Source organism: Ornithorhynchus anatinus, chromosome 16 (assembly GCF_004115215.2).
Source record: "Ornithorhynchus anatinus isolate Pmale09 chromosome 16, mOrnAna1.pri.v4, whole genome shotgun sequence".
NCBI classification, from domain to species: domain Eukaryota; kingdom Metazoa; phylum Chordata; class Mammalia; order Monotremata; family Ornithorhynchidae; genus Ornithorhynchus; species Ornithorhynchus anatinus.
In genome coordinates, this window is record NC_041743.1 from 4,389,206 (window position 1) to 4,415,617 (window position 26,412).

The 26,412-nt window shown below is 56.1% G+C and overlaps 2 protein-coding genes and 1 long non-coding RNA gene across 8 annotated transcripts in view; 1 reads left to right on the forward strand and 2 right to left on the reverse strand.

The window, feature by feature from the left end:
• C16H1orf112 (chromosome 16 C1orf112 homolog) overlaps positions 1-7,654 on the forward strand; it is a 97,449-nt gene extending 89,795 nt beyond the window's left edge. For 3 of the 4 annotated variants that reach the window (XM_007668872.4, XM_029080979.2, XM_029080980.2), the window contains 7 exons: positions 335-457; positions 2,559-2,654; positions 3,086-3,199; positions 4,263-4,367; positions 4,966-5,046; positions 5,847-5,963; positions 7,310-7,654. In XM_007668872.4, coding sequence (XP_007667062.2) covers positions 335-457; positions 2,559-2,654; positions 3,086-3,199; positions 4,263-4,367; positions 4,966-5,046; positions 5,847-5,963; positions 7,310-7,507 — 834 coding nt within the window. In that variant the 3' untranslated portion in view covers positions 7,508-7,654. Of the gene's footprint in view, positions 1-334; positions 458-2,558; positions 2,655-3,085; positions 3,200-4,262; positions 4,368-4,965; positions 5,047-5,846; positions 5,964-7,309 lie in introns of those variants that run through there. The other variant, XR_003765201.2, reaches the window with a different exon arrangement.
• On the reverse strand, positions 5,383-7,313 carry LOC114817348. The gene is made up of 2 exons (XR_003765204.2): positions 6,760-7,313; positions 5,383-6,152 (listed from the first exon to the last, which is right to left on the reverse strand). It is a non-coding gene; the product is annotated as an uncharacterized LOC114817348 (long non-coding RNA).
• Positions 7,655-7,672: 18 nt separating the features above from the next.
• Positions 7,673-23,565, reverse strand: SCYL3 (SCY1 like pseudokinase 3). 3 transcript variants are annotated; one of them, XM_029080985.1, is made up of 15 exons: positions 22,974-23,043; positions 20,253-20,467; positions 17,528-17,713; positions 16,955-17,068; positions 15,837-15,893; positions 15,362-15,464; positions 14,891-15,002; positions 14,637-14,714; positions 14,133-14,272; positions 13,085-13,272; positions 12,080-12,251; positions 10,928-11,029; positions 9,624-9,859; positions 9,309-9,581; positions 7,673-8,269 (listed from the first exon to the last, which is right to left on the reverse strand). In XM_029080985.1, exons 2-15 carry the CDS (start codon positions 20,415-20,417, stop codon positions 8,207-8,209), a joined length of 1,989 nt encoding a protein of 662 aa, XP_028936818.1. In that variant the 5' UTR covers positions 20,418-20,467; positions 22,974-23,043; the 3' UTR covers positions 7,673-8,206. The 3 variants fall into 3 exon arrangements, with proteins under 3 accessions (XP_028936818.1, XP_007667063.1, XP_028936816.1); XM_007668873.4 differs by lacking the exon at positions 22,974-23,043 and adding an exon at positions 23,447-23,565 and having other exon boundaries at positions 9,309-9,859; XM_029080983.1 differs by having other exon boundaries at positions 9,309-9,859.
• Between the last annotated feature and the right edge of the window lie 2,847 nt (positions 23,566-26,412).

Sequence of the window (26,412 nt, forward strand, 5' to 3'; positions counted from 1 at the left end):
CCAAAATTTGGGAGATTCAAGCTTATTTTAATTTTAAAAAAGGAGGGCAACCAAGGTAAAACTATGCATTTTCCAGTGATTGCTTTGAGGCAGTGGTCCTTATTTGCAGGAATCACTGAGAAACGTTTGATTAGTCACATCAATAGGATTCATTTAATGCCTACTGTGTGTAAAGCCCTGAGTGCTTCAGGTCCTCAAGTCGCTTATGTTTTACAGCAGCCTACGGGGAGCATGTGTGAATGCCTGAGGGGGCCGACACTCCTGAAACATTTGGTTTGGGCAGGGGGATTTCTCATGAGGCTTCTTTCTTTTTTCCTTTTTTTTTTCCTGTTAGAATGCAGCCCTTTCCGTTTTGCTCAATGTGTGCAGCTCTGCCGGCGACACTCTGGAGACAGAGGTGCAGTCAGCAGTCCTGAGCATTGGGAGCCAACTCTGGGCTCTCCTCCACATTAAACAGGTGAGGGACCGATCAGACGAGTTTCACATTGTTTACTGAAAGAATTTCCTCTCGTACAGGATTTGTTCCTCCTCCCGCTCACTGGATTCAGCTTCTGGCACTAATGCAGAGATTGTGAAATCTCTCGCTGAGCTGAGTTTTTGAAAAACGTAATGTGCCACTGTGTTATATTCTTTTTTTTTTTAATGACATTCGATTGAATGTTTGGAAAAGAAAGATGCTGGATTATAATTAAAAAACACAAATGGATTTAAAGTTGAGTTTGAAGTATATCACAGTTAGGCAGCGGTCCTGCATTCTTTTTTTTTTTTTAATGGTATTTGTGAAGTGCTTACTGTGTGTCACGCACCGTTCTAAGCTCTGCGGTAAGTACAAGTTAATTAGGTCGGACCCCCCGTCTCGCAGGGGGCTCATGCTCTAAGTAGGAGGGAGAGCAGGTATCCCCATTTTACACTTGTGGAACCTGAGGGACAGACATGAGGTGACTTGTGCGAGATCACACGGCAACCGATTGGCAGAGCCGGGATTAGAACCCAGGTCCTTCTGACTCCTAGCCGGGCTGTCTCCACCAGGCCATGCTGCTCTTCAAACCCGGCCAGGTTACTGTTTCTGGACCCGTCTGCCCAGTAGCAGATTGAAGAATCCGCTTCCCTCAGGCCCAGTATGAAATGTGCCACTATTAGGTCCCCAGGTGGTCAAGTGCTGACATCGGGGGATGTTAGCGGTCGGGGCCACCGGAGGCCGTGCCAGACCGAATTTAGATGATGCCCAAATTGGCTGGGCGGGAGGAGGGATCGAAGAACAGAAGATTTGGGCAGGAAGGAAGCGCAGCCATTGCGGCTGGGAACCGAGAGTCTCCTATCAAGGCAGGAAGAAGGGAGTGGAGGGTGGCACAGCAGTGGCAAAACCTTCCATCCCTAAAATCTGCTGCCTGAGGCCTAGTGGTCCTGGGCATAAATCTGCTCCCTGCCTCTCTTCCCCACTAGGTCAGGTCCAGGCCACCCCTCTGACCGGGCGGCTCTTTACAGCACTGGGTGGCAGATCTGGCCAATCAGAGAGGGTGCAGGGCCAGAAGTCACTTCCATCTTTAGGCTCCCAGCCAGGCCAAAAGACTGGACAAATCTAGAAATAAGATAGATGGTCAGCACCCCCATTTCCGCAAAGTTGCTTTCAGTTTCATGGGAATTCTTAGCTTGAACATTATGAGTGAGAAGTTGTTTTCCTGAGTAAGATTCTTTCTTTGAATTCAAAATAGATTGGCTGTGGGACCTGTAGTGATGTACACCTATTCTAGAGAGATAAAAGAACACCTCTTTTTATGCACATCTCATCATCTGCCCCACCTTTTAACATTTATGCATGGTCAGTGCTTTCTTCTGGTAAAGGTCAAAATTATTGGTGGTTCTAACTTTTAACACTTATCCACATGAACAGTGAGGAATTTTAGCAACACAGAGTTTTGGGAGCGAGTCACTTTCCTGGCTTTGACCCCTAACTGTCACACCAGCTAAGGGGTAGTTTGCTCGTGTGCGGGCTGTCCCGGCAGCCCATGGCAACTGCTTATTTCCATGACAGGTAGAAACCATTTGTAAGTAAACACTTCTGCCAACTTTCTCAAAACTTAATATTGACTGCACTACACTGTATGGAACGTCCTTAGTATGTTACTGCTGTGGAAGAGATGTTATGTTGGGGTTAAGCTTTACTCTGAGAGCAAAGTTGATTCTCTGAAAGATCAGGCCCAACGTGTTTATTTGAGCACTAAAATAACATAACTTCAGTACCCAAGCATATAGAACTATTGGTTGTTATGATTGCTAGATACTTAGTGGGTTTGTCTAAGTACCTTTGAATAAACCTTTGAACATTTGTACCTTTTAACTAGATTAGGTGGCTTATCACCCTCCCCAGTTCTACTGGCTTGCATTACGTGGGGAAGTTTGTGAAGTAATTGTGCCACGAGGTATGAACAAGTTGTGTTCTTCTGTGAGCTTCTGTGTTCTTCTGTAGCCTATATCTACCCCAGCGCTTAGAACAGTGCTCTGCACATAGTAAGCGCTTAACAAATACCAACATTATTATTATTAATATGCTCCTTCAGGTCTCAAGTCGGCCTTCCGTTCAACAGACATTCTGTCTTTTGCTGCCACTCTTTGGATTTTTCATCCACCTCGTAGACCCTCAGCTGATAAATCAGGTAAGAACTATGTCTCTGGCTTAACTGCCCTGGAATGAAACCTTGTCCAGAGTGGTATTTCGGGGCAGTTTCTTCTAAGCTTTTGTTTTTCCTCTTCTTTGCTGAATCCTTCATTGCGGAGTAAAATCTCCATGTGGCCCTTGAATCCCAGTTGAAGCAACTAGGTTAAGCTTTTAACCCGCCAGTTGACTCCCTTTTGATCAGTGTGGCTTAAGGGTAGCTACCTGTAGCGAATCCACTGGCTTGGGAATTATGTCATATTGGAACTGAGTACTTGACGGGGTGATGTGGTGTTTCTGATCATCAATGGCATTTACCGAGTGCTTATTATGTGCAGGGCACATAGGCACTAAGGGCTTTATAATCGGCCCGTACAGTTGGGATTATAAATACCGTTTGGAAAGTCTCCATCTTGATTTGCTGTTCTCTAGGTGGTGACCCTTCAGACTTCACTTCTCCAGTTGGATCCTCCTGACTACGTGCACTTGGCAGGACTGGATTTAGCTGGTTCTTTAGGGAAACTCCGTATCCCACCAGATATCCAGGTCAGTGCTCTGAAACGCTCTCCTCTTAGGTGATTAAATGAAAAAAATCCCTTTTCAAAGAAGGATGTACGAAAAGATTGTTTTTCACTCGGATTCTTGGGCAAAATCAATTTCAGAGTAAAGGAATTTTTTTTTTTAATGTCAGATAATTCCTTCACCTTCCTCAGTAGTCCATGCATTTAGTTGGTATTTATTCACATGGCTAGATTACTTAGCTCAGCTGTACCGAGGGTACTCGATAATCACACATTTTTCTCTATTTTCTTCTCCTTTAGATTGAAACTTCTCAAAGACAAAGGTCTTGTACTTTTTTGGGGTATTCCCCACGGCCCTACTACAAGTTAGTTAGTCGTCCTTCATATCTGAAGACGACACCACTGACAGTGAAGTTCACTCGCGAGGGTGTATGTGGCCGAAAACGCCAAAGCCACAAGCCTGTCCAGTGTTGTCCAATAACACTGATGATGTTTGTAGCGCCTGGCTAGAATACATCTATTGTGTGATTTAATGTACTGCATTCTGTAGGCACTGCCTAAAAACGGTTGTGACCGATACTGTATCCTCAGAGGCTTTGGCTTGAAAGAAGCGTTCTGTTGACAGTACTGGCTCGTTGCAAAATGCGTGGAAATTTAAGTATTTTAGCAAATGTCTGATGGATCAGCAACCCTCATTTTGCCCACACGTGATGATTCAGGCAAGCTAAAGCCGCTTCTCCATTTTACGGTACCGGCCCTACCTTTGGGGGCTCAGGGAAGGGGACACCGAAGCTAAACTGTGGTTTACTTGCATGTCTGGACTCTGAGGGTGTTCCCAGCTGTCAGACAGTATTGCTATCACAAACTGGGATACGTCGATCAGTGGTATTTATTGAGTGCTTACTGTGTGCAGAGCCAGGGCATAAATGTATGTATGTAGCCCATTCCTCACGCGTGCTCTGCAGGGCATAAACGTGGAAACCTTTTCACAGCTTTAGCTTTTGCTCCGCAGTATGGATATTTAAAAGGAGCTCGTTAAGCCTCCCTGTCGGTGTGACGGATCCTTTGTATTTTTTCCCCCAACTCAGGATGAAGTTGGGCGCAGCTTGGCCTGCCTTTTCGCCACCCTGTTGAACGGTAAGAGTTGGCTGCTACAACAGCACGCTCTGGAAGCATTTACTCGATTTGCAGAGGTAAGAGCAAGGCCGGCGTGCTGGGATAGGGTAGGATGTTGCCAAAGTAAACTGAGAAAGCAGCCTGATGGAGAATGAACCAAATGATCCTCTTTTATAATTGGGTATGTTGGTGCCCGAGTACTAGGTAGCTTGTGCTGGGGCATCGTCTTAATCCCCATTTTACAGACGAGGTGAGTGAGACACAGAGAAGTGGAGTGACTTGCTCAAGGTCACACAGCAGACAAGTGGCAGAGCAGGGATTAGAACCCAGGTCCTTCTGACTCCCAGGCCTGAGCTCTTTCCACTATGCTACACTGCTTCTCTAAATTGGAGGGAGCTGTGGGAAGTGGTTGTTTTTATAGAGAGGAACCCAATGGCCATTCTGAACAACTAAGAGAAAAGCAGGAGGAAGATTTCCTCATCCACTTCTGAACATCTGGGCTGAGAGGTGAAGGAAATTCACTGGGCTAGAAATAGGAACTCTAGTTTTGGGTCCTCACTAAGACAACATCGGTACGCACAGTCAGAGGGTTTGACAGAGGCAAGCTCTGTTTAACTTTATGATTTTGGCAGTGGAAAATGCTATTAATCGATGGTTGAAAATATCCTTTGATAGGGGACAAGCCATGAAGAAATTGTGCCCCAGTGCCTCAACTCAGAAGAACTGAAGAATAAAGTTGTGCGCTTTCTGGATAAGGTAAGTTTAATACAGGCCTGTCTTTGAAATAATCTATTTTTATAGCAATTCCATTGCCTTTTTTGAGGGTAAATTTTCCTCAGCATTGGACCCATTGCATTAGGAAGACATCAATTTAGGGTATGCAGTGGTAGGAATGTCTCGTGGTCAACTACTTCGATTTCAGTTTAAACTTTTGTGACATCATACCGCTCCGGGCATGTTGACCTTTCCCAGAACTCTGATGTTGAAATGCTCATTTCTAGTTTAAACCCCATGGTGCTAGAATGTTTTTCTTGATCCTTTTTTCCTCCTTTAAAGTCCCCTGGACACACTGAAAGTACCGTCGCATCAAAGTGCAATTCAGAGTTTATTCCAGTGACCCACCTGCTTCAGCTGGGTCCAAAGGAACGGGAACCTGGCCCTCTAAAATTTAAGAAACTCAATCGAACTCTTGGAGTGGGCCAGTCAAGGAGGTCGGGTGTCGTGAGGCCAAGCAGAAAGGTCGCTGCCTCATCTGTACCCGTTTATGGTTCGGGGATTGCAGGATCCTTTAGGAGTCTCTGTTTTTTCCCCCGGTAGAGTGGCCTTTCAAGAACTGTTTATGTAACAGTCTAACGGTAGCAGGAGCTGATCCCATTCACGAGGAAGCATTTGGTAGTGATTTCTTGTAATTGATTAACCCCAGCAACTTTCCCTTTATAATGGCGGTACATCGAAGAACCCAACCCCTACAAAACTCAGTTTTGCTATTCCCTCTGTCCTTTGAAGAACAGAGGAGGCATCTCACCTGATCGATGGCTTTCCGATTTCCTTCGCAGGTAAGACTTACAGATGAACCCACAGAAGCAAGAGCAGAACGTGTGAAGCAAGAAAGAAGTGTAGTAAATCAGCACTTAGTTCACATGAAGACCGAAGAAACGAGGTCGGATTTTCAGGTATGTGCTTTTTCCCCTTCACATCACTGGGCAAAGAATGAAAGCTGTTTAGCGGCAGGATATCTCTTAAGCAGCCGAGGAATGAAGGCTTGTGGAGTCCACTGGCGCCCTTGTCATTATTAAGCTTTCTCCACAACCGACGGCTTAGTGATTCTGGATCTGGGTAGATGTGCTGGAATTACAGCAGCACTGAAAAGAAGGGAGGTCCTTTAAACATTATTTTCTTCTGTTCGGCTCTGGGCTGCTAAGAAAAAAAATGACCTTCCCCATTTCAGAGGAAATGGAGCGGGGGGTAATTTGTTTAAGATTTTGAACCGAAGAGTTTGTGAAACTCAGATGAACCTGAGCAGGTCACAACGTTGAATTTGTCGCGTGCAGGGACGCGTCTAACACTTCTGTTAATATCATATCCTCCCAAGCGCTTAGTACGGCACACAGCACTCGATAAGCACCATTGATCGAGTTCACCTTTCCATGTATGGGTGATAAAAAGGGCCCGAGCTACGTGCATAAGGAGTATAACTCAGGGAGTTAACGAGCACTGAGGAATCAGGAATAGGGTAGCCTTAAATGGCCGAAACCCGCCTCAGCTAATGGTACTTATGGAAGGGCTTGCTGTGGATTCAAGGGCTTGGGCGAAGTGGTCTTATACATCTCTTGTCCACCTTCTGGGGACGCAGGGCTCGTGGTTTATTTTGCCTCCCTGATCCTGAACGGCGTCTCCCTTAAACCCCACTGAAGTTATTGTCAGGCAGATCGGCAGCCTGCTCCGCCCGGAACGACCCGACGATCTCACCTTGGTCCTCGTGAGCGTTCTCTCAGTAAGGCGGCATTCTCCTCCCGGGCTCTCTTGACCAAGACCGCTCTTGTCTTGGGGAAGAGAAGTTGTCAATCAGTGCAGGGGCAGAACTGCGATTAAGAGATCCAGGCCATCTGTTTCTCTTCCCCCCCACCCCACCCACTGCTCCTTATGTGAAAACTGCTTGCCTAGCTGGTCGCTATGTAATTAAATGAATTGGCTGTGAAAACAGACATGGAATTTTGGCAGCTCACTCCGTTTTGGTCACCAAAACGCCATACGGGGTGAGACCGAAGAGCCGCCGCAAAGTACCGACTTTACAGATCCGGTCTCAGCCTGGAGAAGGAAATCTGTGACGTACAATCTGAACTCTTCCTGGACTTTGAGAAAAACCGTAGCCAGAACCAGAAAGCGGGCAGTTGAAAACAGGATGTTCAACTTATGGAAGATAAACACTTGGGGTCCAAAGACTGCTCAAGTGAGAGTTCTCTCCCCTGCTCCCGAATGTGTGTCGGGTGTAACCTCGGACTTCTGTATTTATTTGCAGCCCAGTGCCAAGCGCCCCTGCCAGGAACGTCCCCTCCAAGAGCAGTTGGAGGCGGCGCTGCTCACGGCCGACGAGGCCCTGGCCACCGTGCAGTTACTGCTTCAGAAGATCCCTGCCCCCGGCTGGCTCCCGGGGACCCTAGTGAAGCTCCAGGCAAGGATCGCTAACTTAGAAAAAAACTCAGCGGGAGGGCAGTAGGGGACAGAGGGGTTGGCGGGGTGCAACTCCAATAAAGAGTTGAGGTGGGAATTCAAGCTCTTGGGAGAGGAAGCCCCGGTCAGAGTCCGGCATCCCCATCTGTTAACTTTTATAACGAAAATAAAGTCTGGCGCCGACGGGAGAAGAGGCAGTGGCTGGCTAGAGTTTCATCTCCTGAAAATAATCTTTATTGGACGTATTTAGAGACAGGCGGATGGCGTGGAACGGGCCTTTTGATCCCGGGACCACGTGCGTAAACAAATAAATAAGTCCGGAGTCGGGCAGTCTAAAAAACCTTTTCCCGGGTCGAACGTCGGCAAGCCCCTCTGGGAGTTTTTAAGAGGGGGGGCTCTTTTGAACGCAGGAAAGTGGCACAGTGAACAGCGGGGTAAGTCAGCCAAATCGAATTTTCGTTTTCCTGAGGCATAATCTTTTCTGCCACTCGGCTCCAGCCCTCCGGCGCGGCCTCTCCGCCCAGAATCCAGTGGGGGAACCTCAGGTCCACATCTATGGCTTTTTTAGCACAGAGCTGACGGCTGTCGGGACAGCCTGGGGGGAAAAAACGGCTTCCTGGTACAGGAAAAATAAGGTCTGGGCCACTCCCGCCCCCTGTGCTAAGCGCCTACTTGTTGAGGTAATTCAACAGATCGAGGAAGAAAACGACTCAGTCGCTGTAGTCTCGTTGGTTTCCACGAGCTGTCACCAGCTGCTGTCATCTTCCCAGGTGAGTTCCCCTTCTTCTCCCCAGCCTCCGGCCTCGGCCTGCAAGGAAGGAGAAGGTCAGCCCAAGCGCTGCGGTAATAAACGATGTCTTTTAAGTATTCGGCTCTTTCCCCGGCTCCCCGATCCTAAAGGCTTTTCGCCGCGGGTGAGAGCCCCACGGTGAGGAGGGCCAGGCCTTCACCCGGGTCCCATCTGGTTTAATGACCGAAGCGCCATTCGGGTGAGAACAGCTCCGCTTCTCCACTCTCCCCGGCTTCCTTCCCTCACCCGGGGTTCCGCCCACTAGGCCCGACGGCCAATGCCGGTGTGAGGGGTTCAGCGTCAACTTCAGTTCAGAGTTAACGGGCAACCCTCCGTTTTCGGGGACTGACTTTTTGCCCTGAGCCGTCCAGGACTTGAGCTGGGTCACATTGGGCTAGTGGGGCGAAGTCAGGTTTGGTCGTGTGTCCCTTAAGAAGTCGAAATGCCCGATCAATTTACTGGTTTTTGCCCTTAAGCTCTGACGGGGCTGTCTAAATCTGCCAAGCAGAACCACCACCACCCGGAGACTCAGCCCTTCGGTGGGGGAGGCAGAATTTCAGAGATTCCTCACCACTTCTGCCTCCACAATCCACCTGGGGCTCTGGAGGCTTCCTGCTGCCTCAGACTAAGGGAGGGGAACAGGTTCGGTTCCGGAGCGGCCGTCAGGCCCCCGTCCCCGGGATCAGAGGTGATGTCCTCTCCCTGATGCCGCTGGGCCACTCACTCCCTCGGTGGTCCAGTTTCTTAAAACGCTCGGGTTAGAAAGCCCCCAACCTTCCTCGTTTATAGCTGAAAGCGAGCCTCCTCAGAGTGGGGAAGAGATGGTCACCGTTATTTAGGATCTTTGGAGGAGATGACCGTAAGTGGGTGTGCCCTTGCTGAACCTGTCAGGTTAGCAGAGAGAGGAGAGTATGCGTGTTTGCCCTCTAACACGCTGATCTCCCCGAGCCTACAAATTCAGTGCCCAAGCCCGCCAGACCAGGCTTGCGCATTTCGGTGAAATACGAAAACCTCTCGCATCCCAGCACCGCGTGACCGCAGAACAGGCGAGCCTCACCTCGGCGACTTCGACGGCGGCAAACTTGGAGGAAAACCGAACCGCGGGCGGAGGGTCCGCGCGGCCGGGGGCCGCCGGGTCCGGGCTCGGATCGGGCAGGATCCGGAGAGCCGCGGAGGGTTTGATGTCTGGGATCATGTCGGCAAACCAGTCCAGCTCCGGATCCCGCGCCGGTTTCCTCTTCACCCGGATCGTGAACTCCTCTCCTAAGCCCGACTCGGCAGGGAACTTGGGAGACCTGGTCGGGCCGCCCCCGGAACTGGAGCCCGGCGGGAGGCTCGCTTTTAGGCTCTCGGATTCCCGGGGCGGCGGCGGCAGGGCAGGATCTGGCTTCTCCCTTCCCGCCGGGGCGGGGCTCGGAGCGGCGTCGGGCTCACCGTGGTCCCAGGGCCGCCGGTCCACCGGCCACACCCGTATGCCGTCGGTCTCTTCCTCGGGCTCGCTCCAGTCGGGCCACTCTTCTCCCGGCCGCGCCGAACTGGCTGGCAAGTTCCCGCCGCCGCCCAGGATGCCGTTCACGGACGGCTCCGGGGGCTGAGGGACCCGCCCACCTGCCGAAGGCAAAGGAGAATCGGCCCAGTTAAGCAGGGGAAGCAGCATGGCCTAGTGGATAGAGCACAGGCCCGGGAGTCAGAAGGGCATGGGTTCTGATCCCAGCTCCGCCTACTTGTCTGCTGCGTGGCCTTGGGCAAGTCATTTCACTTCTCTGGGCCCCAGTCACCTCATTTGTAAAATAGGGATTAAGTCTGTGAGCCCCACGGGGGACAGGGATAGGGACTGCGTCCAACCTGATCCGCCTGTATCCACCCCAGGGTTTAGTACAGCGCCCGGCCCCCAGTAAGCGCTTAACGAACACCACGGTTATTACTAAAAAGTTAATGACTTGCCCTCGCTAGCCAGCCTTACGAAGGAACTTATCTCCAACAGGCAACGCTGGAAAGAACCCAGAATACACCGCAAGAAACCAGGCTTGGCCTTTCTGAGAGGGGTCTGGGCTACTCCCATAGTGACTCTCCTCTAGACTGTATCCTTCCTCCGCAGAAACCAATTTATATTAATACGGGTAAGCTCATCATAATCGGGCAGGTAATTAGGCAAGATAAGAAAACAGATTTCCGTTAAACCTTTTCGAGCTTCAGGAACAGCAACCGACTGGATTGACCGTCGAGCCGAAAGACCTTCAGGCCCCTGATCTTTTTAAATCGCACCGAATCCGCTAATACGGCGGCGACGTCTTGACCTAGGCCTAGGTTTTGTGTAACGGTAAACCTCGGTAGCCTTTAATTTCATCTCGGTGGATTCCAGATCTCCCGGTAAACCGTCATTACTTCCACCGCGATCTCAGCCATCCCGGCGATAATCGTGGTGTCTTTCAAGTGTTCACGCTGGGCCAAGCCGAATCCACCCCAGCGCTATCAGACGCAGCCTGGGCGAATGGGGTGGGGGGAGAAGGGTTTCATCCCCACGATACAGGTGAGGTAACCGAGGCCCAGAGAAGTCAAGCGACTCACCCGAAGTCCCGCCGCAGGCAACAGGCGGAGCCCGGGATGAGACCCCAGGGCTCACGCGTCGGGAGGGGTGAGAGCTCGCGCTCCGATGGGCCGGGCGGGCGGCCTTACCTGTCGGCGGGCGAGGGAGGCCGTCTTCCTGCCCGTGGGGTGTGGCGTCGGGAAGAGGCAAGGCCTGAGCTGGCTGACTGTGGATGATGTGATCGGGAGAGCCTGCAAGACGATCAAATCTGTCGACAGAGCCACCGACCGAGGCCCACGTGGGAGCTGCGGTTCCCTGGAGACGTGCTGGCTCCCCTTGAAGACTCCCTGAATTTTCTTCCCCGCTGGCATGCCGTCCCGAGCCCCGGGGTAGACACGAGCTCATCAGGTCGGACACGGTCCACGTCCCGCGTGGGGCTCAGCCCAGTGGTCACCCAGCGGACGAGTGGCGGAGCCAGAATCAGAACCCAGGCCCTCCTGCCTTACCGGGCCCGGGGCTCTATCCGCCGGGCCACCGTGTATTCCCTCCACTCCCCGGTTTTCTTCCGCGGTTCGCATCCCCTGGACTTGACCGCCAGGCCGACGGCTTCTTAAGAGCAACCACGTTTTATGCAAAACAGAGGGAGGGGGGTGCTCTTTTGGTTTCCTGTGAAGTCTGAAAGGAGAACCGTGCTAGAGGGAGAGGAGATCGCCGCCGGCCCCTCGGTTCCAGGAGGGTTATCCGCTGGACTGCCAGTTCTCCCCCGCCCCGACCACTCTAAACCCCGCCTTAATGAAGACGAACCTCAACTCCTAAATGAGTAAGCGCTACATTTACCCTTCTCCAGCGTGCTCCTCTTTCTAGACCTGCCCCGAACGGGCTGTCCTGAAATTTCGGCGTCTGCCTTCGGTTCTTCTCAGAGAACCAAAGATGAAGCCCGGCTGACCGGGAGAAGGGGGCGGGAGCAGCCCCTCCGCGAGCCCCGGGAGGGGCCCGATCTCCCCATCCGAGCGGCAGACGGGAGCGGCTGGAAGAGGCCCCTTCTCCCCTTCCTCCGGCTGCGGGAAGGCCCACGGCGGCCGCGATACGGCGGCCGGAGCCCGGGAAAACCGTCGGCGCTTACGGCGTGCAGGGCGCCGGGGAGGGGACGGCACGACAGAGTCGGTAGACGGAGGCACCCCCCGCCCATCGTGCACCTGCAGAGGCAGGAGCCCGGTTGGCAGCCGGATCCTCGGCCCCGGGAAGACCCCCCGGGGGTTTGGGGAAGACTCGGGCTTCCGGATCGTTTCCCACCCACGTACCTTCCGGGGAGAAGTCCGCCGTCTTGCTGAAGCTCGGTGCGGTGCGTTTGAAAATCTTGCTCCTCTCTCCTCCCACCACGACGTCGGGGCCAAGGAGAGACACTAGCACGGCCAGGCTGTGCAGGGTTATAGCCACGATGGAGTCATTGGTATCTCGCAGGCCCAGCAACACCTAAGGGGGGGGGGGAAGGGGGGGGGTCGAAAAGCAGAAGCCGAGGGAGACGTCAATGTTTTCATCTTTGCATTTCTCACGGAACAACTCTGGGCGACCGGATTGGGTTTCTCCCGGCACTGAGAAGACCGCGTGGGATAAGAGAAGCAGCGTGGCTCAGTGGAAAGAGCCCGGGCTTGGGAGTCAGAGGTCACGGGTTCTAATCCCGGCTCCGCCACTTGTCAGCTGTGTGACTTTGGGCAAGTCGCTTAACTTCTCTGGGCCTCAGTTCCCTCATCTGTAAAATGGGGATGAAGACTGGAAGCCCCATGAGGGACAACCTGATCACCCTGTATCCCCCCAGCGCTTAGAACAGTGCTTTGCACATAGTAAGCGCTTAACAAATACCAACATGATGATTATCATAAGGACGAGGAGCGGAGCCCAAGGCAGTGAAAATCTTAACGTCACAGTGAATCCAAGCACGCCAGCGGGCTCAACTTCAGTTTCCGGGAAGGCTGTCTTCGGGGTTCCAGAGGTCAGGTGGCACTCGCCCCAAATAACCGGGGGGCAAGAGGGCAGGGAGGAGATGCACACTTCACCCAGGGCCTCGGCCCCCTGTTCACGACCAAATTCTAGCGCTTGGCCTTTCCTTCACTCTTGGACCGGCGGGACTTGCTGCATATTTCCCTCACCGTCCTCTGAAAGCAGGCCCGTGGCCCCGCTCTCCGGGCCTCGGCCAGGCGGCCGCCCCTCTCGCCTCTCGGTGTAGCCGAGGGCCTTAAAGCGCCCGTCTCTCCACCCGCCGGCCCCGCTCCGGCCCCGGCGCGCTCCCCGGAGCCGTGCCCGCTGACCTGCGGCAAGATGAGGTTCTTCAGCTGGTCTTGAGTGAAGAAGTCGGCGTAGGCCTGGATGTGGGCCAGCAGCACCATGCGCACGTGCTCCTCGTGAACCTCGAACAGCTTCAGCAGCACCGGGATCACTCGCGCCTGGAACAGAGCCGGCGACAGCAAGTGGCTCATCTGCTTTTCGCCCGGTGGATCTACGGAAAACGGGAGTCGGCACAGGCGGGGGTGGTGCGGGGCCGGCCGGCAGGCTGCCTTACGATCCGGGCTCGCCCGGGGGCCGTCAACCGAGCTCGTCGATGATACGCTTCCCTCTCTTCAGCCGGGCGGATGGACTTGGGTGGGGGGGGGGAGAGGGAGGAGCAAGGCGCACGGCGGCTCGGAACAGATGGGGCGGTGATCCTCTGCCTCCGCTCGATCACGCAGGGCCGCACTAACTCGCTCCATTACAGACCCACTGTGCACGCGTTTCGCCCAACCGGGCGGTATTTTAGTCCGCTCCTCTCTGCCCCCGGGTGAGGGCAAAGCGTTTGCTCCGGTTTACTCCGAAGCTACCATCTTCGAGTTTCAGGGGGTGTCCCCTGGGCCTCCTCGGCTCCCGTCTTTACGGAGTAAAAAGTCCCACTAGCGGAGAGCTCGCTCTTCGGCCCCCGGCAGGGAGAGGGAGGGGCGACGGCCGAGGATGGGGACGGGCACAGCTCCGCGCCACCCGACAGCGGCCCCTCGGCCCCCCGGAGCCGGGCCGGTGACCGGAGCGCGGACGTCCCCGGCCGCGGAGCTAGGACAGGTCGGTGGCTGAGCCAAGTGGACTCGTTTCCCTTGAAGGGAAATCAACTGGCCGCTCGGTCCGACTCTCAGGAGCCCCGGCCCTACGGAGGGCGGACACGGCGCCCCGGCCCCGCCCCTTGCCCCCAAGGGCTCCCTCTCCCAATCTATCGATGGCATTCACTGAACGCTTTCTAGGTGCAGAGATCCGTACTGAGCGGTCGGGAGAGCGCAGAACAGTCTAGAGGGGGAGACGGACATCGACGGGACCGGGGACGCTCCGGATATTCACCTTGTTTGGGACCCAGCAGATGAGGAAGGAAACTCTTGACGGCCACCGGCTCGGCGAACACCAGCTGGTTAAGCAGAAGCGGGACCAGCCGCAGAGCTATCAGTTCCTCCGACAGGCAGCTGACTCTGTCCAGCAGGAATCTGCAAGGCAAGTGAATGAGAGCAAAAGTGAGGATTTCCCGCCGCCTTCATCCTCTCCTTCCTTCTCGGTGAAACGCCAGCGGGCAGCGCGCCCGGATAAGGACCCCGGGGCGCTGACGGAAGGAAGCGGCAGCCGCAGCTGCCCGGGTGAGAGAGGGCCCCCGGTCGGCGCCCGAGAGCCCGGGGTTCCCCGGGCCGCTGCCCTGCTCGGCAAAGGGGGGGAGGGTTTTCCCGGCGGGCGCAACCGCAGACCTAGACGGGAGGCTGGGAGGACGGACCCCAGGGGCCTGCCCCGGGAACGGGTGGACGGACGCACAGCCTCAATTTGACTTCCTGACCCTGGGCTTCGACGTGCTTCGCTTACTTGAAAAACTCCGTTTTCTCCTCCTCGCTCTTTAGCGTCAAACTGCTCAGGAAGTTCACCACTTCTAAGAAGTCGTTTCTGGGGAAAGGGAGAAAAGCACATTAAGTATCTAGCAGCTGAGACAGGGCGCCTTGAGGACAGGGGTCGTGTCTCCCCACCCCAGCGTACTCTCCCAGGCCTTTATGGCCCACACAGAGCGTGCACGCACGCGTCGGGCGGGCGGGCCGGCGGCCCTCCCAGCCACAGTCCCTCACCTGAAGAAGTCATGGGACAGCAAGGTGCGGAGCGCTGGCCGACTCTGGGGATCGGGGCTCAGCACAGTAGACCGCAAGGTGCGCTCAAAGCCGGAGAGGACGTCGGCTGAAACTGAAATCCACAGCTGCCGTTAGTTTCGTTTTCCCCCTTCCCTCCCCCCGGTCACCGCACGCAGGCAGACAGGGAGCAAAAACCAACCTGGGAAAAAGCCCAATCCCAGCCCCCAGCCCGCCCAGCCCGCCCCGCCCAAGCCGCAAGCTCTCCGGATCAGCTGGCCTTCAGCCCGTCCCCGAGGTCGCCCCGGGAGCCCCAGCGACCGCGGGGAGGGGGAGTTTCCGGAGCGGCAGGGGTTCCGTCGGCCCCGCGGCCCGCCGGGGGGCCCGCGCCGAGGAAGGGCCCCGGACCACCGGCGAGGAGGGCGTCCCGTCCCACCGGACCCTCGGGGAAGCGGCGTGGCCATTCCAACTCACCCTGGTCACTTACGGTCGCGAGCAAACCTTCCACCATCCTTCCGAATGAATACGCATCACGGGCGTGTCCGTGGGCCTCTGGCAGCGTCTCGAACTCCGCGGCCTGACAGCGGGAAGGACCGGGTCCCGGTGACCGGCTGCCAAGCGCGCCGGCCGTTCCCCCGCTCCCCGTGGCCCTGGCAGCGCCTCGAGGTTCCGGCCCCGACCTGGTAGCTTTTCAGGGAGAAGCCCCGGTACGAAGCCTCGCACGCGCCGGCTACGTGGGGCAGGCCTTGGTGGTCCCGGCCTCCTCTTCCTCCCCGGGCCTGAAAGCTGGGCCCCGGAGTCCCCCAGCCTGGCAGTTGGGCGGGGAGCTTGGAGGCCCCCCGCCCCCGGGGTAAGGGCAGGCCAGGTGAGTTCTGCACTTCTAGCCCCGGTGTGCTCTGGGAGCAGGGAGACCTCTCGGGTGAAGTGTCCGACCGACCGAATAACCTACCAGTTCTTCGGGAGGAATGGCCGCTTGGTCCCTCACGGGCTCGATCTTCTTCAGAAACTGACAAAAACAGGAAATGGGGATTAAACCTAGAGCCGACGGGGGCAGGCGCAGGCTCGGCGCCGGACGTCAGAGCCAGTGACTGACGCGTCCCCCACCGGGGGGGAGGTCGTTTTCTGGTGGCGAGGTCCGCCGACCGGGAGCGGCCCGGTGCCCGCTGGGCAGCGTGGATTCATGCTCAAACCAGGGGAAGTCGGGGGGGCGGGGGGGAGGTGTCACGGTTCCAGTGCCACCGACCGGTTCCCGAACCTTGAGAAGAGTCATTTGGCTTGCGGTGGAACACGTTCCCCCAGCCGGCGAAACGGAGGGCCCCCGGGGCCCGGCACGGCATTCAGGTAGACGGGACTCGGTGGGGCTCTCGAGGGCTTCCCGGCCCAGAAGTAAAGCCCCAAACCTAGGGGTCGCCCTCGATCCTTTGCCGTCTCATAACTCTCCCAGCCGATCCGTCGCCAGATCCCGCCGGGTTTTCCGGCACGTCATCTCCCGGATCGACCCGATCCTCTCCGACCCAACCGCTTCCGCCCCAGCACAAGCTACGGTCCCGCCACGGCTACGGAGCCGCCCTGGCCTCCTCGTTGCTCTCCCTGCTCCAATCCGTATGCCACGTCGCCGCACGGATCCGAGACGAAGCCACACTTCACTCTCCCCCTCCTATCCGTCACTCAAGCTCCTCCCTTGGCTCGGAATCCCCTCCCATCCCACAAAAGGCAACCCACTCCATCTCACAAGCTTCCTCCCATTCATTCCCCGGCAACCCGAGACACATCACCTTTTCGGCCAACTCTACCGCGTTGGAACTTATTTACGTCTTCCTAAGCATCCGTGTTCATCTCCGTACTCGATCACTTCGACTAGTCCGGCAGCGCGTATTTTCCTAACCGTCTCTCCCTTCGGAGCGAAAGGTTGCCGCGGGCAGGAAACAGGCCGACCGATATTCCGTACCTCCTACGCGCTTAGTACGGTGCACCACATCGCCTGGGTGCTCAGTAAATGCTACTTCTCCCACCGCTAACCGCTCCCCAACCCACCCGGGACGGAGGGCTTCTCGTCTGGCTCTTTACCTCCGGGGTGGCTTCGGACACCTTACACACCGTCTCCATTCCCCCTAGCTTCCAGTGTCCATCTTCGCTCACAAACACAGAAGACGGGCAGACGTTGTTGTGCGTCAGGTTTCCCTGCGGAAAAACGAGAAGGAGGAGGAGGATGACGCAAGCGAGGCCTCGCCGAGGGAGACGAGCCGGCCGGGACCGTCTCTGGGACAGACGCCGCTTCCTCCGGCCGTGCGGCGAGGGACCTGGAGGGCTCCCAGAGAAGGCCAACGGGAGGAAGGGCAGCCCTCTGGAGACTCTGGGGGTTGGAAACCGGGGGAAGAGAGGAGGAGATGCACCGAGCGCTCCCACACTTTCTTCTCCCAAAATCTTGGCCGACTAAGTGGCCAGAGTGACGGGTTGAGGGAAGCATCATCGGCATTCCGCTCCTCCCCACAACCCCCACCCCGGCAGGAACCGTCGAGGGCCAAGGCAAACCACTCCTCGAGGCCTCGGGGTATCCGCCCGTGGGAGTGTGAGGTCAGGACCGCGTGCCCCCGCCCCGGCGGCCTCCCCGCCCCCGGCGGCCTCCGGCCAGACACCGACCCGCTCGTGAAGGAAGACGAGCGCCAGCAGGACGTCATAGATGCCGGCGCAGACCTCCGCCGAAGACAGGGTCCCCAGGGCCGCCTCCAGCGGCCGCACTCGCTCGGTGACCAGGTGGACGCCGTCCGCCTCGACCGTGCAGGACAGGAATCGGACCAGGCAGGGGTGACGCAGGGTCTTCAAGTGCTTGGAGAGACACAAGCGGAGGCACCGCCGCGGCTCAGGGAGGCCCGGCACAGCGCCGCGGCCAGCCGTGGGCTAGGCTTTCATCTCTTCAAAACGGGACACTCACCCGAGGTAGCGGCTCCTCCCTCAGTTCCAACCGGTGGCCACTGCTCGCTTTTGGAGCGATACCTTAGTCCGTCTCTCACTCACACGTAGACGCGCACACACGCAAACTCCCGGGATAAGAGGTTTTCCCTTCTCTTCAATTCCCCACTACTAATCACTTGGTGTCACCACTGAAGGTTGGGGGCCGACGGTTCAGTGGACGGAGTCTCAGATCCTAACGGCTGCCGATCTGCACAATCCACACCCGTGCCCAGAGCGTACCTCAACCCCCCTCTGCGGCGCCTAGGACTTTCCCTGCGGAGACTCTCGATCTTCAGCTTGCCGGCCTCGTGGCCCGGGCCCGAGGCAACCTGAGGGGAACTATTTTCCGCTCTAGGTCTGAGAGGGAACACGGGCCCAGTCTTCACCGGGTAACCGGTCAGAGAGTGAGAGTTTCGGGGAGGGGCGGGCCCCCCGGCACAGACGGGAGACTCCCGGGATCCACAGGCAGTGCCGCATTCCGTAGGGGTGAGGAGGGGAAGCTCAACGGGTGGGGAAAAGAAAGTAATCCTGCCTTTCATTCTCCTGTCCCTATTAAAATCATTCTTTTTCTGAGAGGCCTTTCCCAACTACACCCTCACTTCCCCATTCCTCCTCCCTTCTGAATCTGTACTCCTTAAACGTTTTGATATCTGCCCCACCCCCAGCCCATATCTGCCCCACCCCCAGCCCCTCTGCAATTACACGCTCGTGCTTACGCTCTGCCATTTCCCCAATCTGTACTTTAATAAGAAAGACGGTACCGGTCACTCACTTACTATGCGCCCAGCACTGTTCCGAGCGCCGAGGTAGATATAAGGTGATCAGATCGTCCCACGTGGGGCTCACGGTCTTAATCCCCATTTTACAGACGAGGGAACTGAGGCCCAGACAAGTTAAGTGACTTGCCCAGAGTCACTCTGCTGACAAGTGGCGGAGCCGGGATCGGAACCCACAACCCCTGACTCCCAAGCCCGTCTCCCCCTCTCGCCTGTAAGCACCTGGCGGGCAGGGACCGTGCCTACCAACTCTATTTATATTGTTCTCTTCGGAGAGCTCAGTACGGTCACCAGCTCCCCCAAAATGCGCTTAATAAATACTACCGATTAACTGATTCTGCCACCTCGGCCTCGAGCAGCCCCAGAGACTGGCTGCTGCCCCCCCTCCCCAACTTGGGGCGTGCATTCGCACACACAGATGCACACACGCAGAGCCTCAAGTCCTCAGTGTCCCCCGGCCCCAGCAGCGCTGCAGATCCCTCCCATCCGGAAGGGCTGAGCCCAAACTCTGGGTGGTGGGGGGGGGGAGGAGGTGGGGATCAACCCCCCGTTGGGGGCTGGCCAAGAGATGTAAATCCCCTTGAATCTATTTATCGCTATTGTTTTTGTCCGTCTCCCCCGATTGGACTGTAAGCCCGTCAATGGGCAGGGACCGTCTCTATCTCTTGCCCATCTGTAAATTCCAAGCGCTTAGTACAGTGCTCTGCACATAGTAAGCGCTGGATACCATTGAATGAACGAATGGAGCTCCAGCAAGCGGCCGGGAGGGCAAGGAGCCGCACGGCCACGCATGCCCCGACTGACCACACCACGCCCCAGGGCCGGCCACTCCCACCTTCTCGACCCCATCCCAATCCGGCTGAACGGCCTGCGATGTGGCACAGCGGTCCTGGTCAGGGAGAGGCCAGGAGAAAATTTGACGGGTATCATGATTTCAGCAATAAATGGCAACTCAGGCCCACCCGGGAAGACAAAGATGAACTCAGAAACACTTTGGCTTAAAATCCCAGAGGCATGTACTTTCTGACATTCAGCCCAAGGGATGGCAGGGGTCACCCCGCCCCCCCACTACTGTGTATCGCTCACCCGTATCAGTCAAATAGTACCGAGTGAATGAATGAGAGCCCTTCATCCCAGCCCCACCAGTACGCAAATCTGTCTCTCTCTCACACGCACACGGCAGACAGACAAGGAAGAGGCTCAGAGTTAAACTCTAGCAGTTCTATCCCAGCAATCGGCATTTAGGAAGCGCTTCAAGTACCACATTATTACTATTAATAAATCTTTTCTCTCCTCCACATCGCCACCCAAACTAATTTCTCAAATCCCTCCACCACTCCTGCCGGTTAGTTCTCATTCCGGCTATAAAAGGAAAGGAAGCCCGCAGGCTTCCATTCTGCGATTCTGTCTTTCCCACTCTACCGATTTCCACACAAGCTCTACAGGGACAAAAAAATAGGTTCAGAGCTCCAACGATGCCTTTCTTAATTCCGATTTCAAAAGAGAAGGTTTGGGATTGTCGCCGCCACCGCATACGGACGCCAAGGGGGAAGAGGAGGAGGAAGAGGGGAAACGGGAGGAGAAATAGGAGGCGGCAGCGGGGCTAGTGAGAAGAGGCCCCCGAGCCCCTCCAGTACCTTGGCAGCTTTATTAACCTTGTCTTCATTCTCTCTCTTGTACACGAACACGGAAGCGAGTTTGCCATCTTGCAGCACGGCAGGGTGAACGGCAAGTCCAGAGGGCAGGGAAAAAGGCGGCTCTTTTAGCGTGTAGCTCTTTAAAACGCTGCTCTCTGATCCCATCCCTTGGCCAAGAGGACTGCCGGGAAGTTTCTTCTCCGAGCCGAACGGATCTGTGGACGAGGAGAAAGGTTTGGGCCGATTAAATCCTACAGAAAGAAGGAACAGGAAACGGTCCCGGAGACGGCTGTCCGAATTACATGACCGAGGGCCCGAACGCCGCTCACCTAGGCTCTTCAGTCTTCGGAAAGAAGCTCATCGTTAGAAAAACCAAAAAACAAAAAAAACAACTCTGTACCTTCTTTGCTCTGGAGCTGAGTTTTTGCTACACACCTCAAGAAGCGGCCTGGTGTCAGAGGACCTGGAGTCTAAATCCCGGCCACTTGTCTGCCGTGGGGCCGTGGGCAAGACACGGCTACTCTGTGCCTCGGTTACCTTATCTGTAAAATGGGGATTAAGACAGCGAGCCTCCCGTGGGACACGGTCTTTGTCTGATCTGATTAGTTTATACCTAGCCCAGCTGTAAGTATGGCACCTGGCACACAGTAAAGTGCGTAACAATTTAAAAAAGCAAAACCAAAGAAGCCCAGAAAAGCGGTCCCACATGGGACTAGTCTGCTCTCTTCAGACAACCTCATTATTGTTTACCTTTAACACCTCCACGTAAACTCCCATCTGCTCGGGAATGGAAATGGAACAGGATTGGGCAGGGGGAATCTCTGATCCAGAGGGAAGCAAGTCAGATTCAGAAAGCACTACGGGGCAAAGGCAACGAAAACAGGAAGAATCACAGGGCCTATCCCCGCTGAGGAAGACGAGGTTTCCCAAAGCAGCGTGTGGGGCAATCGCGCTTTTTCTTCTTCGCCCGAGCGGGAGGAAAAACAGGTTTTGACCACACGTTGGGCTGCGAGTTTCCCTGAGGCGTCGTGTGACCTGCAGGACGTGACCCTTCGGGGTCAGCGTCTCAGAGCCACGTGGGGCGGGTCACTCGCTCGACGAGTCGGCGGTGCAATCGGCCCGAGCGTCTGCCTTTCTCTGGAGCGGGCCGGCACGGGGGTGGACGAGAGCCGTCCACCCTCCCACCCGGGAGAGGCCCCCGAGCCCGCCCCGCTCTGTGGGCCGAGCTCAGCACCTCGGGGCGGTCGTCCAGGCGTCTCAACCACGAGTAGGTGAACTCGCTGGCCCCGTGGACGGGTCGGACCCGGGGCCTCCCCGGTAAGGTGGACTTTCGACCGGTTCCTATAAGCCAGCGCAGAGCGTCCTCTCGCTTCTCCAAGCCACCCGGGCACTTTCCAAAGCCCACGGCGCCCGAGACGACGGGAGAGGGAAAAATCCACTTGGCGGAAGAAAGAGATCGGCCCGTTTAACCAGGCTACTTAACGAGCAGCAGAGGCCCAGAAGGGACTTTCGGCAACAGGAGCGGGGGCCTGCAGAGAGGGAAGAAACACGAGGAACCAGAGCCCGTGAAAACATTTCACAATAAGAACCCGCTCCTTCTTCCAGAACGCATTCACCTTAAGTCCAACCCGAAGCTCAGTATCTACTGAGCGCTATATGCAGAGCACTGTACTAAGCGCTTGGAATGGACGATTCGGCTACAGAGACGATCCCTGCCCAGGACGTTTTATGGTATTTGTTAAGCATTTACCGTGTGGCGGGCCCTACACTAAGCACCGGAGTAGATAGAAGATAATCACATGGGACAAAGTCACGATCCCACCCAAGGCTCACGGTGTGGGCAGCCCCATTTCACAGATGCGGGGCAGACCGGTTAAGTGACTCGACCGAGGTCACTCGGCAGACAGGTGTGGGGGCCCAGATTAGAATACTACTACTGTTGGTATTTTTTAAGCGCTTACCATGTGCAGAGCACTGTTCTAACTGCTGGGGTAGCCACGGGGGAATCAGGTTGTCCCACGTGGGGCTCACCGTCTTAATCCCCATTTTCCAGATGAGGTCACTGAGGCCCAGAGAAGTGAAGTGACTCGCCCACAGTCACCCGGCTGACAAGTGGCGGAGCCGGGATTCGAACCCGCGACCCCTGACTCTTTCCACTAGGCCTCCCTGCTTCTCCACTCGGATTTAAAGGCCTCCTCGGAGCGGGGCTTTTGTATTCTAAAGTCACTGGTCTCCCTACTTCGACCAGAAAGCGCTTCTAAGAGGGGAACCCGGGCTCTTCCTTCCACTCCGAGGCCACGAATCCTCGCACCCACCACTCGGGCAGCCGCTGGTAAACGGAAGCAAAAGCTGCGGAATAAAAGAGCGATCCGTTGAGCTCCTACAGGGCTAAGAGAATCCGGACGGAGACAAAGGGCAGCGGGCCGAGGCCGGGGGGACGGCTTCCATTTTTGCAGTTCCACGGGCCGGCAGCTGCAACCCGGGTGTCCCTCCGCCTTCCCGGGGCCGAAGCTCCACCTCGGCGGCGGGTCCGAGCGCAGCGCTTCGCGCAAGAGTGGAGGGGGATTGCAAGGCTACGGGGAGAAAGGACCGGACGAGGAGACGATATGAAGGGGGGCGGGGGGGGGGGGCGAGGGTCCAGTGCTGTGCACACCGTAAGCGCTCATTAAATAGGACTGAACGAGGGAGGGGGGTCGTGGGGTGCCGCGGGGGCCTGGTTACCTGGGCCTCGGCTGCGGTCCCCGCTCCAGCCCCGCCGCCGCCGCCGCCGCCGCTTGCCCCGGGCCTCCGCGGCCCGTCCCGGCCCGGCCCGTCGTGGCCCCGCCCGACAGCCACCATAGAGGCGGGCGGCCGACCCCGGAACTGGGCCAGATAGTCGTCCCCCGCCCGGAACCGGGCTACAGCGCCGCCGCGGGGCGGGGCGGAGGGACGGCGGGGTCCTCTGGGGCCGCGGCCATCTTGGGTGAGGGCGGCCGCCCCGCTGTCCGACCCCTTGCCGGGGCTCCGTCCTCGGCCCGCGGCCCCGCCTCTCGGACACCCCCACGACGCCGCCCGCCTTGACCCTTCCGTCGGCTGCCCCAACCGGGGGAGCGGGGGAGGGGGCGGGGGGGGGGGGGGGGAATGGCTGCCCACAGTCAAGATGGCCGCCAGCCCCCGCGAAGCGGACGAGGGGAGGGAAGGGAGGGGTGACCTACGTCATAAGCGGCGGGGCCTCCGATTGGCTCCCGGGCGCAGGCGGACGAATTCTCATTGGGCGAAGCCAAGCGACCCTTGGGTTGGAATCGCCTAGGAAGGCCTGGGCTCAACTCGGTTCTCCTGGCGGCGACAATCTGAGGGGCAAAGAAATAACAACGATAATAATACTGCGTTTTCTTAAGCGCTTACTATGTGCCAGGCCCTGTACTCAGCGCTAGGCGTGGATACAGTGGCTCAGTGGCAAGAGCCCGGGCTTGGGAGTCCGAGGTCGTGGGTTCGAATCCCGCCTCTGCCACTTGGCAGCTGTGTGACTGTGGGCAAGTCACTTCGCTTCTCTGGGCCTCAGTTACCTCATCTGTGAAATGGGGATGAAGACTATCAGCCTCACGTGGGACAACCCGATTACCCTGTATCTACCCCAGCGCTTAGAACAGTGCTCTGCACAAAGCACTTAACAAATACCAACATTATTATTATTACAAGCAAATGGGGCTGGATGCAGTCCCTGTCCCCCTTTTGGACTGTAAGCCCGTTGTTGGGCAGGGATTGTCGCTATCCGTGGCCGAATTGTACATTCCAAGCTCTTAGTGATAATAATGATGTTGGTATTCGTTAAGCGCTTACTATGTGCTGAGCACTGTTCTACGCGCTGGGGTAGATACAGGGTAATCAGGTTGTCCCATGTGGGCTCACACTTTTAATCCCCATTTTACAGATGAGGTAACTGAGGGACGGAGAAGTGAAGTGACTCGCCCAAAGTCACACAGCTGACAAGTGGTGGAGCTGGGATTAGAACCCACCATCTCTGACTGCCAAGCCCCTGCTCTTCCCACTGAGCCACGCTGCTTCTCTGCTTCTCAGTACAGTGCTCTGCACACAGTAAGCGCTCAATAAATATGATCAAATGAACGAATGGGCCTCCCAGTCTCAATCTCCCTTTTACAGACGAGGGAACTGCGGCCCAGAGGCGTCAAGCGACTCACCCCGGGTCAGCGGCAGACGTGTGGCGGAGTCGAAATTGGAACCCGTGACCTTCTGACTCCTAGGCCCGGGCTTTAGCTACTTGGCCAGGTTGCTTCTGTTGCCTCCGGCCCTTGGAGGGATGGGGCGATGGGCCGCAGAGACCCGGGGTCTGGGCCGGGCGGGCCGGCGGCCGCAGGCCGGAGCGGGCCCGGCCCCCGGCCCGGAGGCCCCCGAGGTGCCCTGGGTCGTTCCTGGCGCAGCAGGACCGAGGTGCCGTAGGAGCGCGCTCCTGCCTCCCGGAGGGAGAGCCGAGAGCATCCGGCGCCCGCTCCGCCTACACTCTCTTCTAGGAGCGTCTGCAACAATAATAAAATGAAGGCTGTGTAAGCTCAGTATGGGCAGGGAACGTGTCTGCCGACTCTGTTATGTTGTACTCTCCCAAGCGCTCTCCACCCAGTAAGTGCTCGATAAATACAACTGCATGAATGAATGAGGGACGGGGTCCGCATCCCACCCGATTATCTTGTATTTACCTCAGCGCTTAGTACCAGTGCTTGGCCCATGATAAGCAATACTCCTAAAAACAATACTCCTGAAGACAACAACAATACTACTGCTAATGATAATACATCTCTACTCCCCTTTACAGGGGGGAGACAGACATGAAAGTAAATTACAGACAAGGGAAATAGAGCGTTAGGATGTTTCCGTAGATGCTGGGGAGCTGGGATGAGTATCAAAATGCCAAGGACATAGTTGACATAGAAAGGAAGTGATGGATTCGCTGGGGAAGGTCTCTTTGAGGAGATATGATTTTAGGAGAGTTTTGAAGGCAGAGAGAATGGTGGACTGGCAAATATGAAGATGGAAGGGAATTCCAGGCCTGAGGGAGAACTCGGTCAGGGGAGGGCTAGAGGAGATCGAGGTTCCGAGACTAGTTAGGGAAGTGCAATGTGAGGTCCGGGTTGTATAATATGAGATCGGAAAGGAAATGCCAGAGGGAGGGGGCCGACAGTGCCTTGAAGCGGATGTTAAGGAGTTTCTGTTGATGCGGAAGTAGATGGGCAACCAATGGAGGTTTTTGGAGATTGGGGAGATTGGTTTTTCAGAAAAAATGATCCGGGTAGCGAGTGAAGTATGGACATGGAGAAGGGCCAGCCTGGAAACGGGGATGCCATTGAGGCCGCTCACACAGTGTTCAAAGCGGGATAAACGTGCTTTGATCGGCCGGACAGCAGTTTGGATGGAGAGAAAAAGGCAAATTCTGGAGACGTAGCGAAGGTAGAACCTAGAAAGATTTGGTGACCGACCGAATACGTGAGTTGAACGACAGAGTTGAGTCGAGGATAATGTCAGGGTTTCAGGCTTGTGGGTGGGAGGGTAGTGGTTTTGTCTATAGTGAAGGGAGAGTCTGGAAAAGGACAGGTGGGAAAATGAGAAGTTGGAGAGTCCTGTAAAAAGTACCTTGGTTCCGGTGGTGATGTCCTGGGGCTGTTGAAATCCTTCCCTCTTTTTAGAGTTTGGCGGTGGGCGGCGGCAGCGGCAGCAAAAAAGAGTCACCTCTTCTTCACCTTCTGCCTTAGAACTCTCAGCAGCTTGGGATTTTTCTGTTCTATCAGGAGAGGAAACTTCCCCTCTACAACTGGTATCTATCTCTTTTCTAGCCCCAGCTGAGGAAAACAGCCCAGCTGGCAAGTAGGGCACTTGGATGGCTAAGAAATCCTCGTTGACTCCCGTCTCTGGCCCTTCCCCGCAGCCGTGCACCCCAATCTGTCCTTGGCAGTGCCAGAGTTGGGAGAGGGAACGGGGTTGATGGGCCTGCACTGAGGATTGGGAGAGGAAACAACTCATTTTCCTCCCCTACAATCCCCTCCCACCACAGTGCAAATGGACTCAGTCACTGCACAGCCCCTGCCCTGTGACAGATGTACACATTTCCTTTCAAGATCTAGATTCGTGTGGAATACAAAATTAGGGAACAATTAGAAAAGCAAGCTATTCA

Excerpts from the sequence above, each read along its gene's own strand:
- SCYL3 (XM_007668873.4), bottom strand. The coding sequence starts at position 20,417 with ATGGGATCAGAGAGCAGCGTTTTAAAGAGCTACACGCTAAAAGAGCCG. Across the intron at positions 15,894-16,954 it reads TGTCCGAAGCCACCCCGGAG|TTTCTGAAGAAGATCGAGCC; the intron begins GTAAAGAGCCAG and ends TGTTTTTGTCAG. Across the intron at positions 11,030-12,079 it reads GGCGGACTTCTCCCCGGAAG|GCTCTCCCGATCACATCATC; the intron begins GTACGTGGGTGG and ends ATCGTCTTGCAG.